Raw genomic sequence first — 16346 nt, forward strand, 5'->3', positions numbered from 1 at the left:
GTTTTTCCATGGATCGACCACAGCTGCAGCCACAGGGCTAAAATGTTGCATAGCACCAAACCTACAGGTTGATTTGAGAAAGCAAAAATGTACTTCATTTCCCTGGGGCAATTGCAGGGGTGGGGGACCAGGTTCCCCCAGATGACCGAGTCCAGGGTCAGGGTGAAGTGGGTGGCGGCTGGGGGAAAGCCCGTGGCTGGGGAAAGCCCGTGCGTTGGCACCAGACACCCTAAGTTAGCGGGTGGAAATGCTGGCCTCTGCCTCCCGGTGGCAGCCAGCTTCTGACTTGGGCGAGTTGGCTGCCATCAGGCACTGTGTTCTGTTTCCTTACTTGCTGCGGCTCTGACTTTGCTGGGAGAAACTCGCCTCAGCTCGTAGAGGTGAGGGCTGTCTCGCTAAGGGAAGTGAAAGTGGTCACCTAATGGCCCTGGGCTGGAAGCTGGCGCTGGAGAGAGACTGCGGGAACCGCCTGGAGAGGGATGAGAAGGGCCGAGCGTGCGTAGCGAGGACTGCAGAGTCTGGCCTGGCTGCCGGAGCCCCTCAGAGCTCTTGGCGTGGGGCTCTTCCCGGGAAGGCTGACAAGCGGGAATTGGTGGGGCGGTACAGAGAGGCTTGGTTTAGGCAGGCCACCGGTTAGAGCAGCGGTTCTCAACCTGTGGGTCGCGACCCCTTTGGGGGTCGAACGACCCTTTCACAAAGGTCACCTAAGACCATCAGAAAACACATACATAATTACATATTGTTTTTGTGATTAATCACTATGCTTTAATTATGTTCAATTTGTAACAATGAAATTGAGGGTCACCACAACACAAGGAACTGTATTTTTATATATATATATTTTATTGATTTTTTACAGAGAGGAAGGGAGAGGGATAGAGAGTTAGAAACATCAATGAGAGAGAAGCATCGATCAGCTGCCTCCTGCACACTCCCTACTGGGGACATGACCGCAACCAAGGTACATGCCCTTGACCGGAATCGAACCTGGGACCCTTCAGTCCCCAGGCCGACACTCTATCCACTGAGCCAAACCGGTTAGTGCACAAGGAACTATTAAAGGGTCGCGGCGTTAGGAAGGTTGAGAACCACTGGGTTAGAGCGTGGCCTCTGGGCATCATCGCTCTGACGGGTTTGCCTGGCCTCATCTCGCAGGCACTGGCTGAGTGTGTATCAAATGAGAACCACTGGGGTTTCAGAAACATTTCTGAGGATCCATAGTTACTGTGGAAAGCTCTCCCTTGAGTGTCAGTTTGTTTTCTCATCACAGTCCTAATGCTCCCATCGCTCGTTTCCGTCACTGTGCGGGCCCAGGAGCGGCACTGATTACACCGAGCGGAGGGATAGGTTTGGGAGGTCAGGAAAGGGGGGTAGACCAGAAAGTAGAGGCTTAGACCATTTTTTTAAAGGCATCGGGAGCATCCCGGTCAAAGTAAACGCCTTTTAAAATGTAACCAAAGCAGCCTTTTCCACACTGTCTTTTCTTCTTTCTCAAGTGCATGACTCCTCCTCAGAGCCCTGACCTCATGGAGCCATTGGCGAGAACACTCGTTCCTTCCCAAGCACCTGATTCCAAAGCACGCGTGGCCGTGGCCGTCCCCCCGGCCTCTGCGGGGGCAGCCAGCGCCCTCAGCCGGAGGGAGGAGAGGATCCTGCCAGGTTTGAAGCCAGAGTGGCTGCAGCCGGCCCCTGGCGCCCCCTGCAGGGCTGTGGTGGCCAGTGCCACCCACCACGCCCTGGGGAGTCCTGCTCCCGGCCACAGTCCTGCCTCCCAGCCTCCAGACCACAGGGGAGGAGCAGCACCGCTTCGGGGACACGCAGAAGCTTTGCGGGACGCGCACCCCAGAGACACTCCCCTCACCGTGAACTCAGGCCCCCGTCCGCCTTGCTCCAAGAAGTCTGGAGACCGGGTCCCCCCCGACCAAGGCCAGCAGGCAGGCCGGCCGGTTGCGGTCCCACCCTGCTCACCAAAGAACTGTGAAAATGACCTGCCCGGGAACACCGCGCCTCTCATTTCTGTCCCCGTCCCCAGCCCCCCCGTCCTTTGCCAGATGGTCCCTGTGACTGGACAGAGTGGCGTGTTGCCGGCATTTTTGAAGGCACCTCCCCCCGTCTCCGCCGGGACTGTCGCACCCATTCTGCCCCACGCTGCTCCAGGGCCCCAGCCGGTGCTCATGGGACCACCTGTGCCTCCGGGAGCTGTGATGCTGGTGCTGCCGCAGGGGGCGCTCCCCCAGCCCGCCTCCTGCTCCCCGGCAGGTGTCATGGCTGCGGGGAATACCAGGTTGTTGCCTCTGGCCCCGGCCCCCGTGTTCATCGCCACCAGTCACAACGGGGCCCCTCAGGCAGACTTTTCCCGAAGGAGGAACTATGTTTGCAACTTTCCAGGCTGCCGGAAAACCTACTTCAAAAGTTCCCACCTCAAGGCTCACCTCCGCACCCACACAGGTAAGTGCGAGGCAGGTGGGCATGGGGGGCGAGGATCCATGTCGGAACCTGTCTGGGTTCCTAGAACACGGCATCAGCTCACCCCGTGCACAGAATGTAGGCGTCCTGTGGCGGTGACCCTTTGATAGCGTTTAGGGCAGGGGTGGGCAAACTTTTTGACTCGAGGGCCACAATGGGTTCTTAAACTGGACCGGAGGGCCGGAACAAAAGCATGGATGGAGTGTTTGTGTGAACTAATATAAATTCAAAGTAAACATCATTACATAAAAGGGTACGGTCTTTTTTTTTTTTTTTAGTTTTATTCATTTCAAACGGGCCGGATCCGGCCCGTGGGCCGTAGTTTGCCCACGGCTGGTTTAGGGTGCTGCTTACGTGGCCCCTTTCTCTTCACGTGGCTGTGGGCATGCCATTCTCTCTGCGTGTTGGAAACTGCACCCCCATTCAGTAAACATCAGTGTGACTTAGGGTTACAGCGGGGCAAGGTCTCTCCAGTGTGTGGGAAAGCGTGAACTTCTGGAATATTTGAAATGTGAAGGAGAATAGTTTTCTTTTGGGAATATGTAGTTTTTCATTCAGAAGTCACACAGAAAGTGTAATGACTTAGCAGTCTCTTTATGTCTTAGCTGCATTCAATAGAATTTTCTGCAAGGATGGAAAGTTTCTCTGTCCATTAGGAGAGCCGTTAGCCACACGCCCTTGAAATGTGGACGGTGACTAAGAAACTGAACTTGACGCTTTCGTTAAGCTCACATTTACGTAGCTGGGGGCTGGTGCTGCCGGGCTGTAACAGGTGTGAGGCCCCCGGGCGGGTTTCTGCCTGGGTCGCTGAGGGTGGGCTCTCAGGTGTCCGGGGCACGCTGCTCTCTGGGTCAGTGTTCAGTCGTCTTGTTCTGCAGGGTCCTGTGGTTGAGCAGTCGGCTTGTTAAACTCGCCTTTCGGGGTTCTCACACACGCACACGCACATGCGCGCGCGCGCACACACACACACGCACAGTGACAGGCTCAAGTTCTGCAGTGAAGATTGCTCCATAAACTCTGGCCCTGAAATCCCCCCCACCAGCGTGTCTGCTGCTGGCCTGTGGGACAGCAGCGCAGATGGGCAGGGTTGAGGGGGGGGCTGCGGAGGGAGAGGGCCCTTCCTGGCACACTGCAGCTCTGAGGGGGCAGCTCCCGCTGGAGCATGGAGCAGCCTGGAGTTGGCAGGCGTTGCAAAGGGAGCTCTAGGCTTCCACTCTGCGGGCGGGCGGGCGGCTGATTGCTCAGGTGCAGACTCCGAGCCTGGCCCGCCAAGCACCTGCCTCTCCGCCCTGACCTTCCCTCCCCAGCTCCACATCCTGCCCTTGACCTTCCCTCCCCATCTCCACATCCTGCCCTTCACCCGCCACCCTCTGCCCAGCTCTCCTCTCTGAAAACCCGGGAAGGGCCTTCCCAAAGCCGTTCTTACAAGTGTTTCCTGATCTCATTCCTTCCTGACCCGAGCGGCGTACTGTATGTCCCACCACACTTTTTCTTCGTGTTGATCTCATTCCTTCCTGACCCGAGCGGCGTACTGTATGTCCCACCACGCTTTTTCTTCGTGTTTTAGTTTCTTATGTACTTGACTGACTGACTGACTGACTGACTGGATATAAACTCTTGTGTCACCCGTCCGGAGTGGCTCAGTTGGACGTCGACCTATGAACCAGGAGGTCACGGTTCGATCCCCGGTCAGGGCACATGCAGTCAACCAATGAATGCATCAGTGAGTGGAACAACCGTTCTGGCTCTAAAAATCAATGTTTTAAAAAAAGAATACTCACTAAGGAAAAAAGCCTTTTCCTTACCACAAGCTAACAGTTGAAGAGTTATTTTTATTTAAACGTAGCTTTTGAAAGATTGGACATCCTTGGGCCCTGCCACATTACAGCTCAGGTGTGGCAGGAAGAATGCAGCTTGGAGGATTTCTTGACTTCTGAGTGACCCGATACCAGTATAACTGTCCTAGATTTTGAGGAACAAAATTTAAAAACAACATGGGTCAGCCCTAGCTGGTTTGGCTCAGTGGACAGAGCGTCGGCCTGTGGACTGAAGGGCACATGCCCAGGTTGCAGGCTCGATCCCCAGTAGGGGGCATGCAGGAGGCAGCCGATCAGTGATTCTCTCTCATCATTGATGTTTCTTTCTCTCTCTCCCTTTCCCTTCTTCTCTGAAATCAATAAAAATATATTTTTTTTAAAAAGTAAAAACAACACAGGTGTGATAGGTGCTGAGCGCTTAGTTTTCTGTAATGTGTGTTTTCTCGCCGCCAGGGGAGAAGCCGTTCAGCTGCAGCTGGGACGGCTGTGATAAGAGGTTCGCGCGCTCGGATGAACTGTCCCGCCACCGCCGGACGCACACCGGGGAGAAGAAGTTCGCGTGCCCCGTGTGCGACCGGCGCTTCATGCGCAGTGACCACCTGACCAAGCACGCCCGGCGTCACGTGACCACCAAGAAGCCACCTGGCTGGCAGGCAGAGGTTGGCAAACTGAACCGAATCGCCTCGGCAGAGAAACCCAGGAGCCCGCTGGTGAGCAGGCCGGCCTCGGCCTGAAGGGAGTCGCCCGAGGGAACTTAAAAAGGCTTTTCAGGGAAGGACAGACTGATGGTTCTCTCCCAAAACCACTGTCGTGGGGGCTGCGGAAGAGCAGAGGCTGGTTCTGATGAGCGTATGTTACCTGTTCTCTTTTTGGTTGAGACCCTGTTCAGTGTCTTTTGTAGTTTCAGAAGTTTTTTAAGGAAATGGAAGAAAATTTGACCATCTAAATCACCAGCATTCAAACATTTCGGCAATAAATTTTAAAAAATCTGGATTTTTACAGCCTTTCTATTCATGTTTTGTAGAAACGAGACAGGGTATGACTTTATACTGTTTTTTATGAAAAGATTTATATTGTTGGTACTCTGATCACCAGTTTCTAGATAGATGATTTTGCAGTCTTTTCAATGGTTCACGTTTTTATAAGAACCCTTCTTTCAGTAACCTTGAAACATTATTCAGCCAGAAAAAAAAAAATCGCAAGTTTGTAATCAGGCCTTTTAGAGCTAAGAATTTTTTAGAATCAAACTGGTTGACAGGGTCTCTTAGAGAAATGCCACACTTTCCTCTGAAAGTGTGGCAGGCAGCTTCCTCATGACATTCTCTGGGGACGCTCCAGGCAGCCATTCCTTCGCAGCTGTAGCCCAAGGATCAAAATTTTGGTTGCATAGAACTAGTCGCCTGTGTCCGCGGTGTGACTTGTGCAGGATGTACCCAGAGGATGACTTTAACACACTCCACAGACAGACAAACAGACACCCTGTGGTCAGGGAGCCTCGGTAGGATCCGTCTGTGCTCTGTGGAGAGCACAGCATTCGCAATTCCCTGTTTGTACCTCAAACACCGAGGGGAAAAAAGAAGAAAAAAGATGCCGTAACCCAGCTGCCCGGTTGTCAGGGACTTTTACTGTGGCCTCATCCGTAGTATCTTGTGGGCAGAGCAACTTCTTAGAGCAGCAGGGAGTGGCCTCATTGGTGGGAGGAACTTCCCACCCAAGTACAGGTCTGTACTCTGCACACGCAGACGAAGGTGCGTGCAGGCGGCCCAGCCCAGTGGTCCGGCTCCTTGATCCATTGAGAACTGGAGGAAATGCAAGTTATGCTGAATGGCAGCAGTGCCACCCAGCTGCCCTTCACTCGTGGTGTTTGAAGGAAACTGATCACACAGAAAACTCCTTGCAATGGGGGTGTTTTGCCGTCCGACAGGAAGTAGACCGTGGGCACCGATGTTGAAGCTGTGAGCACAGGCCCTCGCTCCACAGCGCCTGCCCCTGGCGGCACCGAGAATCCAGGCAGCAGAACGTGCGAAGGAACGGAGGGATGGTGTCCATTGTGCCTGGTGTTCAGAGTTTGTCTTTGCCTCTTGGGGCCTGGCATTTACCTTTATTAGAATGATGGTAAGGTGAGATGTTGAATAAATATAATGAGGTTCGTGCAAGAGAACACCCATTAGATGCATACAGCGCCGGTCCTTTCTCTCCCACTCATACCTTTAAATCAGCATGAACACCGCTGTGTGCATGTCCGAGGCGGCATTAAGTTTGGGTATTTCCCCTCATTATGCAAAACAATGTTAGTCCTGCCAGTGTGGTGGCGGATCCCACAAGGTGGAGTGCTTGCTCGCGCGTCACACGGAATGTCATGCTCTGAGCAGCGTTTCTAAGGAGACGGCTGCCCGTGGTTTTGATTTGCGCTTCCATTCCTGATCGGATGTAGAAATGCCTCCTGGAAACACTTCCTTTGCCTTCTGTCTGTCCCTGAAAGACGGCAAGTTGGGAAACAGTTTTGTCTGAAGAATTCTGTCCTGAGAGCCACCCTTGGTTGGTTCCATGTGGAGCCCCGCGGCAGGGGCTCTGGGCGCCCAGGCGAAGCCTCCCCCCTCCTTCCCCCCTGCGGCCCGCCCCCCCCCCCAGTGCACTTTACTTCCTGAGCACTTTTGCTTGATCTTTGTTGACTTTGAGCCTTTTACGTGGTTTCAGTAATAAAATTTGAAATGTCTTGGAATTATGTTTCTGTACCACCAGACTTTGACGTCTTATTTAAATGAATATGTGTGATGTAACTTTTTTCTTTGATTTAAGCATAAAACTTCTTTGATTTGCAAACTGGACTTGTGTCCCATGTCATTTAACTGCCCCAGTGACTTCAGAAAATAATTTACCAAATCCAGTGTATATAGGCCCAGCCTATGCCTTCTCTCTGTTCCCTGGGTTCCGTTCTGCTCCCAGGCCCCCCAGGTTCCGTGGAGGGTTCTTTCTGAAAGAACAGTGTGAAGAGGCAGCTGCTGTGTGGGCCGATCTGGTGCTGGGTCTGGCCCTGGCAGGACGGTGGGTGCGGAATAGCCCTGTGCCCCTCCTCCTCGAGCTCTTCCTGTGCCAAGAGGGGGGAGGGAGGGAACCTCACCCCCCACTCTCAGCCCAGGCTTTAGAGGTGCCACGGCGCCAGTCTTCACTCCTGCTCCTGGGGTACGTTCTCTCTTGCACCCACTTGGGCTGGGATTTGCATCCACGTCCCCTTCAAGGAGCTGCTGCGGATGTTGCCAGGGACGGTGAGGTCTCAGTCCTCCTCATATTTGTCCAAAACGACCAAGCTCCTCATCTCCCCAACATTAGATTTTCTCACAGGTGACTCCCTTGTCTTTGAAAAGAACAGCAAGCCCTGGCTGGTTTGGCTCAGTGGATAGAGCGTTGGCCTGGGGACTGATGGGTCCCAGGTTTGATTCCGGTCAAGGGCACATGCCTCAGTTGTGGGCTTGATCCCCAGTGGGGGTGTGCAGGAGGCAGCTGATCAATGATTCTCATCATTGATGCTTCAATCTCTCCCTCTTCCTCTCTGAAATCAATAAAAAATATATTTAAAATAAAAAGTAAATAAATAAAAGAAGAGCAAGCCCTGCTGGCATGGCTCAGTGGCTGAGCATCCACATATGAACCAGGAGGTCAGGGTTCAATTCCTGGTCAGGGCACATGCTCAGGTTGTGGGCTCAATCCCCGGTGTGGGGGTGCAGGAGGCAGCTGATCAGTAGTTCTCTCTCATCATTGATGTGTCTATCTCTCTCTCCCTCTCCCTTCCTTTCTGAAATCAATAAAAATATACTAAAACAAAACAGCAAGACTACCCTTCAAGTTCTTCAGGTGCAGCTAGAGTCACCCTGGCCTCCGCTCTCACTTGACATTCAGTCAATCCTCTTGGCTCGGTGCCTTCCAAAGCCACCCATCCTGGGATGTGATGGTGGCAAAGACATGCAGGTGTGATTTGTGGGCCACGTGGGTCCTGGTCATGTGTGTGCAGGCGTGCTGGGGAGGCGAGATCCTAATGGGCTTTGCACTTAGCCGTCCACCTAGAGGCCTCTAACTCCAGCCCTTTGCCTCTGGGAGGAGGCCACAAGTTGGTTACTCAGCTTTGTGACTTTCCTGCTGTCTTCCCTCTGTCTCCAAGGTCCTATTTCCCAGCTGCAACATCCACAGCGCCTTTGCTTTCAACCTGCCTCTCTGTGAGTGACTTTTAAAATGAGGAGCTTGAGACATGTTCTTAACAGCTGGGCCCCATCCTGGGAGAGACACACTCAGTCCTCTGTCGGGGGGCTCGCTCCCCAAGGCCTCTCCCCGAGAAGCCGAGAGTCCCCAGGTGGCGCTGAGCGGGCCCTCTCTCCAGAGATGATGAAGAGAGAAGACGCCACCAGCCGAGGGCCAGGGGAGGAGGTCCCCTTGCCCGAGGAGATGACACAGCCGTGGAGCTGGGGGCTGGGGCTCCCCCTCGGCTCCCACCCAGCTCTGGGGAGCCGCCCCAGGGCCCCCTTCTCTGGACTCCAACACTATAGGTCTGACCACTAGTAACGAACTTTATTCCAAGTCTAATCCACCTGCTAAAAGACAAGGCCCCCCATGACAGGGATCATAGCACACCTACCCCCACCTCCCGTCCGTGTGTCTATCCATCCATACATCCGAATCAAAGTTTAAGTTTCCTTATTCGTAAAACGAGGGCTGTGGAGACAACGGGTGTCACGTGCCTGGCACTGGGGGTGCACCCAGGGTGCGGCCTTGGCTGGGTCTGAGGCTCTGGCTGTGAGAAATGGAATGTTAGCTTCTTTTAGAAGAAGCGTTGTGCCCTGGCCCGTGGCTCGCTTGGCTGGGGCACTGTCCTGGGCACCACAAGGCGGTGGGCGCGATTCCCAGTGGACCCGTCCCACTGGGTCCCAGGACGGTGCGTGTGGGAGGCGGCAGACTGACGCTTCTCTCACCCTGATGCTCCTCCTCCCTCCTCCTAAAATCAAACACCTGTGGGTGAGGACTTAAAACATGACAATATTAAAAGAAGCATCTGTATCACTAAAATAGTAACGGCTTTAATCGTCTTGTCAAAAGAGAGGGTTTGGGCGTGGGGAGGGCAGCGCTGGTTGGGGGGGGTTCTGAGCCACCCTCGGGCTCCCGGGCTCGGCCTGCCTCGGAGAGGAGACCTCTGAGCTCTGCACCATCTGATCACAGAGGCCGAGTTCACGGAAACTCCCGCTTGCCCGGCGGCACGGGCTGTGGTCCGTCGGGCGACGCCAGGCAGGCCGAGCTGTTGGTGGTAAACGCGAGACTAGCGAGACTAGCCGGGACCTCTTCCGGATCCGGCCGCCACGTGCCCCTTTGCGGGCTGCCCTCACCAGCGCTCCGGGGGGCAGGTCTCGGGGCTTCCGGACCACGCCTCTCCCTGTGCTTCCGCTTCCGGCTTCCGGGAGCAGCCACACCTGGGCCACGCCGGAAGTCCCGCCTCCCCGCCTGCCCGTCAGGCTGCAGTCCTGGACCAGCCTGTGATGGAGGGGCGTCCTGGGCAGCCTTGTCTCTGTCAGTCTCCTCTGGCCTCTCTGCTGATGTCCACTCCCTCCGCCGGGGAGGCCAGGACCAGGCCCCGCAGCACCGGCCAGGTGAGGGCAGGTGGCCCCGCAAGCCTCTCCAGGCGGGCGGTTCCGTGCCCAGGGGGCGGGGTGGGTGGGAACCAGGCAGGGCAGGGAGCCTGGAACCCTGCGATCCCAGTTGTCAGAGTGGGCAGAGCCTCCAGGACTCCCTGAGGCCCAGCGGGCAGGATCCCTTTGGGAGGCAGCCTCCTGCACAGACTCCATCAGTCCTGCTCCTCAGGGGAGGCTGGGAGCCCGCAGGTGGTCTCACCTGGGAGCCCGTTAGAAATGCGGGCTCGGAGGCCCCCACGGCCCCGCCGAGTCAGAATCTGCATTTCATCTCCAGGACATTCACCTGCAGAACTCAGGCGACTCCCTCCGGCCGGCCGCCCCGATGACCACCTCCTGGCGGCAGCACGCAGGCCGGCGGCTGGCGAGCTCCGGACCCTCTGATGTGGGTGGGAAACGGTTTGAAAGTCCGTGCGTAGCTGCCTGTGGGCAGCAGCTCAGCTCCAGCTAGCTCGGCCCGGGAGGGGCAGGGTGCACCCCCAGCCCAGGCTCCCGGAGGCCGGTCCGGCGGGGCCTCAGTGGCAGTACTCCTGCTCGATGCTGGCCATCAGCTCCTCCTCCGAGCAGTCGTACAAGATGACCGACCGCCTCTCCGGCCTCTCCTGGCTGCTGCCCGGGGCTCTGCGGCCGGAAACAGACGCGGTGTCAGGAGGCGAGGCGTGGCCGTGGAACTCGGTATCTCTCCCGGGGAGCCGCCATGGCCCCGCCAGGGGATTCTGCTCATCCCGTGACCAAAACCAGGAAGCCGGCCCTGGGGACACCTTCCCGGACTCCCCCTCTCCGCGAGCAGGCCTCTGCCCCTGCCTGCAGCGAGCCAGGGCCCAAGTTCCAGGCCCAGTTCCGGTCCCGGCTCCGCCACTTACTAGCTCAGGGACCTTTCTTTTTCTCTAAAATGGAGCTGTCTTGACAGGTTCCTTCTGAGGCAGAAATGAGGTAAAATGCATGGACAGCATGTGACACAGTCTTGCCCTCGGCAAGTATGTGTATGGGGGGGCGCCACAGCCATTGGCCTGATGCTCCCTGACCCCCCACCTCTGGGGGTCCCACAGGAGCTGCTGTGGGGGACAGGGTGGGGCCCCCCCACAAGCCGACCTGAGGGTGAGCCAAGATGCTGACTGCCGTGTGTCTAGCGTGGAGCGTGGCACCTAGAAGTGCTGGGCAGAAAGGTCCCAGCAAAGCCCCTGACACTTCCTGCTGTCCCCTCGGGGGCTCGCGGAAGGTGGCCAGGGCAAGGCATTCGGAATGGGGGGGCACCTCACAGACCCCAAGGGCGCCAGGGTCTCTTGAACAAGCCAGAGGGGAGCAGGAGTCCCAGGGCATCAGTTCTGGGTCCTTAGCGGACCCCTTCCAGGGGTTAAGTGTGTTTTCCTGGGACTAGAGGGGCCCATCTGTCCCCCTCTAGGCAGTAAACTCCTAAAGGCCAAGGTCAGTGTCTCATCCTGAGTGACGGGTGAGGCTGCGACCGACCGGGAGGGGCGGGTCCGGGACGCCTGAGTGACTGCGTCAGGGCCTTTTTCAGGAGGGTCACAGCTGCTGGGACTGGGAGGTTCTGCGCTGTCCCAGGGCTGGGGCCTGCCCCCTCTGCGTGCCCCCCCCTCCCCCAGCAGAGCTTTGCATTCTAAGAGGAAGCTGCTGGGGGAGGGGGGGGAAATGGGGCCCTGAGGCTGTGGGGCAGCCACGGAAGAGCCGGAGTCCGGCCGCAGGTGACTCCTGGACTTACTCGGTCGCGCCGCTGCTCTCCGGGGGGTCTTCCGCTCTGTGCTCCGGGGACACCTTGAGAAGGACAGAAGGAAGAGGCATCAGAGGGTGACCGGTGGCGAGCCTCCCACCGCCCGGCTTTCTGTGACACCGATGGCCACCACGTTCAACATCCCCCTGTATGTGTGTACGGTCGGCCCTCCTATCCGCGGGTTCCGAATCCAGATCCAACCAACAGGTCGAACATAGAAAAAGCAGCTCACGTTGCTGACGTGCACGGTGTAGTGAGGCTGCGGTGGTTGTGTTTGCACTGAGCACAGTCAGGGTTTTCTCTGTCTTCATTCCCCAAGCAACACAGTAAAACGACTGTGTTTTACACAGCGTTTGCATGACATTAGGTGTTATACGTAACCCAGCGATGGTCTAAAATGGTGGTCAGTCGGGCAAACTGCGGCTTGAGAGCCACACGCAGCTCTTTGGCCCCTTGAGTGTGGCTCTTCCACAAAATACCACGTGCGGGCGTGCACGTACAGTGCAATTGAAACTTCGTGGCCCATGCGCAGAAGTCGGTCTAAAGTATTTGGGAAGTTGAGCGCAGGTTATACACAGACACTGCACCATTTTAAAGAAGGGACTAGAACATCTGAAGGTTGTAGTGTCTGGGGGGGCCCTGAAACCAACCCCCGTGGATACCGACGGACGACTGTACCACTTTTCTTAAGAAAATTTATTCTTATTTTTCCAGTTTACAGTCAATATTATTTTGTATTAGTTTCAGGTGTACAGCCTAGTGGTTAGATAATCATCTTTTACAAAGTGTCCCCCCTGATATTTTTAGCGCCCGCCTGGCACCCATACACAGCCGTTACTATTACTGACCATAGTCCCTATGTTGTACTTTTCATTCCTACGACTGTTTTGTAGCTGCCAGTCTGCGCTTCTCAATCCCTTCACCTTCCTCACCCAGCCCCCAACCCTGCCCTCACCCAGCAGCCATCACTTTGTTCTGTGTATCTAGGAGTCTGTTTCCGTTTTGTTTGTTTATATGGCTCTTTAGATTCCACATATAAATGAAATCATATGGGATCTGTCTTTCTCTGACTGGCTTATTTCACTTAGCATAATACCCTGTGTCCATCCATGCTGTTGAAAACAGTTAAGAACTCATTCTTTGCCCTAACCGGTTTGGCTCAGTGGATAGAGCGTCGGCCTGCAGACTCAAGGGTCCCAGGTTTGATTCCGGTCAAGGGCATGTACCTTGGTTGCTGGGTACATCCCCAGTAGGGAGTGTGCAGGGGGCAGCTGATCGATGTTTCTCTCTCATCGATGTTTCTAACTCTCTATCCCTCTCCCTTCCTCTCTGTAAAAAATCAATAAATTTTAAAAAGAATTCATTCTTTTTTAGGGCCGAGTAGTATTCCATTGTGTAGATGTACCACAGCATTTTTAGCCACTTGTCTAGTGATGGACACGTGGGCTGCTTCTATACCCTAGCTGTTGTAAATAATGCTGCAGTGAACATAGGGGGGCATGTATTCTTTTGAATTAGCATTTTAGGTTTCTTTGGCTATTTACCCAGAAGTGGAGTCGCTGGGTCATAGGCAGATCGGTTTTTAATTTTGGGGGGAAATTCGTATTGTTTTCCATGCTGGCTGCATTCCCACCGGCAGTGCTCAGGGTCCCCTCTCCTCTGCCTCCTCCCCAGCACTGGTTGGCTTATGGGTGACAGCCATTCTGACAGGTGCGAGGTGACCTCTCATTGTGATGGTACCGTATGTTCTTTATGCATCTTGTTTGCCCGTCCGCTGACTGCCTCCGCCCTCTGGCGGTTGTGACTAACGCTCCTATGAACATGGGTGCACAGGACTCCACGTGAGATGGGCTTACAGTTCCTTGGCCTGGATATATTCTCAGGGGCCACAGGGAAGAAAAACAACACTTCTACCCAACTGTCCTCCAGCCGTTTCTCTGAAGTCACCCTCAGTTCCCGCTGGTCAGTTTCTGCTGGGCCCAGCTTTGCCGTCGCCTGGGATGGCTTTTCCTTTCGCCACAGGTTCTGTAAGGGTTGTTACAGATACAGTTTCTCCCGTCAGGAGCACAACGGGGTGGATGAGCACAAGGTTGGAATCAGACATCTGCACCGGCAGCCCGGCTGGCCGCCTCGCGGGGCAGGGACGGCGCGCACTCCATCACACCCGTGATCTGGACACCCTAAGGCTGCGTCCAAAAGGTAGGCACACTCTTTCCTCAGTGATTCCCCTGCCTTGACTTTGACTTGGCCTCTGATGGGCGATGTTAGGCGCCCTCCCAGATGTACAGCTTGCAGAAGGTGCAAGGGGAGCGTGGATGGGAAGCAGAGACACAGCGGCCTCTGGTGGCTGCTCCAGGCCCCGGGCAGACACTAGTGTCCGTCACCAGACAGCTGGCGGGCTGCCACCTGGAGGTCAGACAGCTGGACCCAAGGAGGGCAGAGCCGGCCGGGCGTGGGAACCTGGCTGAGCTCAGGGAGGGCGCTGTGTCTGGGCCACAGGGCCGGGCGGGGCATGTTGTCACTTGAAACCCTGCCCTACATGGTTTGGCTCAGCGGATAGAGCATTGGCCTATGGACTGAAGGGTCCCGGGTTCGATGCCGGTCAAGAGCACATGCCTGGGTTGTGGGCTTGATCCCCAGTGGGGGGCGTGCAGGAGGCAGCCGAACCATGGTTCTCTCTCATCATTGATGTTTCTATCTCTCTCTCCCTTCTCTGAAATCAATAAAAATATATTTTAAAAAATAATAAACCCCACGGAGGCTGTGTAAAACCTCACCTAACAGGAGGAGGGGTTGAGTGAGATGGTCTCTGAAAGTCTCCTCTGGCTCTTCTTACAAGCAGGGTGTGTATTGTTAGAATAGTGAAATATCAACAGTTAATTTTTAGCAAACCCACTACATATCTTACCAAAATGTATTCTATCCTTCTTCTATCTAAAGAGTTCTCCCCTTAGCTCTTGACACTTTTATATGTATATACAGGGTGGGGCAAAAATAGGTTTACAGTTGCTCGTGTGGAAAATAATACAATAACTAATAAATAATAATACAAGGAAAAAACTGTTGCTCGTACTCACAGCTGAAAACCTCCTTTTGCCCCACCCTGTATACGCACACACCTGTCAGTGAGATATGTGATCACACAGAACAAGTGGCAGGAGTTTGAAGGATACAATTGGGTAGGTTTTGACATGTGGATACACCTGTTAACCCGTCCCAGCCCCGTGGGAACTCGGGCTCCTGAGCCATGTTTTTGGCAGCATCTTTCCGGGTAGTGCACGCCCAGCGACGTCCTGTCCACTTCATTCTACACCTTCCCATGCCCAGCACGAGGCAGCCACCCCCCAGGCCTGGCATCTGGCAAGGCCCGTGAGGCTCTGCTCCAGCCTCGACAGGCCAGCTTCCACCAACCACGGACAGCAGCCAACACCCCATCCACCTGTGTCCCCGCCACCAGGCTGCCATGGCCTTGCACATGGGGTTCTCTCTGCCCCAGTGCTCCCTCTGCCTGTTTGCCTGGCTCATGCCACAGGCCCTCCCAGCCTCAGGTCGAGCCTGTCCTGGAAGCCGGCCTGACTCCTCCAGGGCTCAGCTGCTTCTCCTGCGGGCCCCTTTTTAAATTTATTTTTTATTTTTATTGATTTCAGAGAGGAAGGGAGAGGGAGAGAGAGAGAGAAACATCAATGATGAGAGAGAGTAACTGACCGGCTGCCTCCTGCACGCCCCACACTGGGGATGGAGCCTGAAACCCCCGGCCAGTGCCCTGACCAGGAATCCAACCGTGACCTCCTGGCTCAGAGGTCGACGCTCAACCCCTGAGCCAGCCTCGGGGCCCTGCAGACTTTATACAGACCCCAGACCACACTGCCCTCCGCTTTCTGCCTGCAGATCGCCCTCCGCCCCCCACCCCCATTAGACCGCCGGCTTCTTTAGGACAGACAGCTGCCACCTGTGTTCCTCTCCAGCACCTAGGGCTGCCCCCGCCCGCACACAGCAGGAGCCCAAACAGCACCTGAGAAGGGGCTGGAAGGATGAGTGAGGCGGCCCTGCCCGGGAGCGGCTGGTACCCAGCGACTTGGTGGGGGGTGGGGGGGGGCGGCATTTTGTTGTTTTCACACCTAAGTTCCCAAAGCGGGGGAAACGCAGACACTGAGCATTGCTTCCATGCGAGCTCAGAATCCCCCCAGCATCCCCACCGCGGCTCCGTGTCAGTGATGTCGGAGTTACATAAGCGCTGGTGCAGCCTTGGGGGACCCAGCCGGGCAGTCCAGCTGCTGAGCTGCAGCGGCCCCGGGGGCAGCGGGCGGTCGGGAGGCCGGTCTCCGCCTGTCCAGGCTGGGCCGGCCCTTGCCCCACCCTCCGGCGGCTTCAGGACCCCGCTGCCCAGGGCTGCCCGGGAGGACGCTCCCCTCGCCCCTTAGGCGGCGCCCGCGGGTGGGGTTGGGGGAGAGGCCAGCCTGGAGCTGCTGGTAAAGACCTTGTCCGCTCCGCTCCGCTCCGCCGGTGGGCCCGGGGGAGGGGGGGGGGGGTACAGCGCTTAGCACCCCCTCCACCCGCACTCCGGGACTGCCAAGTGTGGGGGGGGGGCACCCCGTCCGCTCGCACGGCTGGAAGGCCCGGTGCTGTGCTTAGCGGCGGACCCGGTTCCCAGGGCAAAGAAAGGCG

At 56.0% G+C, this 16346-nt stretch overlaps 1 protein-coding gene and 1 non-coding gene across 5 annotated transcripts in view; one reads left to right on the top strand and one right to left on the bottom strand.

The window, feature by feature from the left end:
* Positions 1–7109, top strand: part of KLF11 (Kruppel like factor 11) — an 8706-nt gene extending 1597 nt beyond the window's left edge. For 2 of the 3 annotated variants that reach the window (XM_023743717.1, XM_023743718.1), the window contains 3 exons: positions 1497–2448; positions 4737–4993; positions 6208–7109. In XM_023743717.1, coding sequence (XP_023599485.1) covers positions 1497–2448; positions 4737–4993; positions 6208–6234 — 1236 coding nt within the window. In that variant the 3' untranslated portion in view covers positions 6235–7109. Of the gene's footprint in view, positions 1–1496; positions 2449–4736; positions 5277–6207 lie in introns of those variants that run through there. The other variant, XM_014467692.2, reaches the window with a different exon arrangement.
* Positions 7110–9594: 2485 nt separating this feature from the next.
* Positions 9595–16346, bottom strand: part of LOC106699453 — an 8537-nt gene continuing 1785 nt past the window's right edge. The window contains exons 1-3 of one of the 2 annotated variants that reach the window (XR_002826162.1): positions 13422–13939; positions 11673–11725; positions 9595–10573 (exon numbers count right to left, since the gene is read on the bottom strand). This is a non-coding gene — a transcript (uncharacterized LOC106699453). Of the gene's footprint in view, positions 10574–11672; positions 11726–13421; positions 13940–16346 lie in introns of those variants that run through there. The other variant, XR_002826163.1, reaches the window with a different exon arrangement.

The sequence above is a fragment of the Myotis lucifugus genome, unplaced genomic scaffold (genome assembly GCF_000147115.1).
Source record: "Myotis lucifugus unplaced genomic scaffold, Myoluc2.0 scaffold_409, whole genome shotgun sequence".
In the NCBI taxonomy this organism is placed as follows: domain Eukaryota; kingdom Metazoa; phylum Chordata; class Mammalia; order Chiroptera; family Vespertilionidae; genus Myotis; species Myotis lucifugus.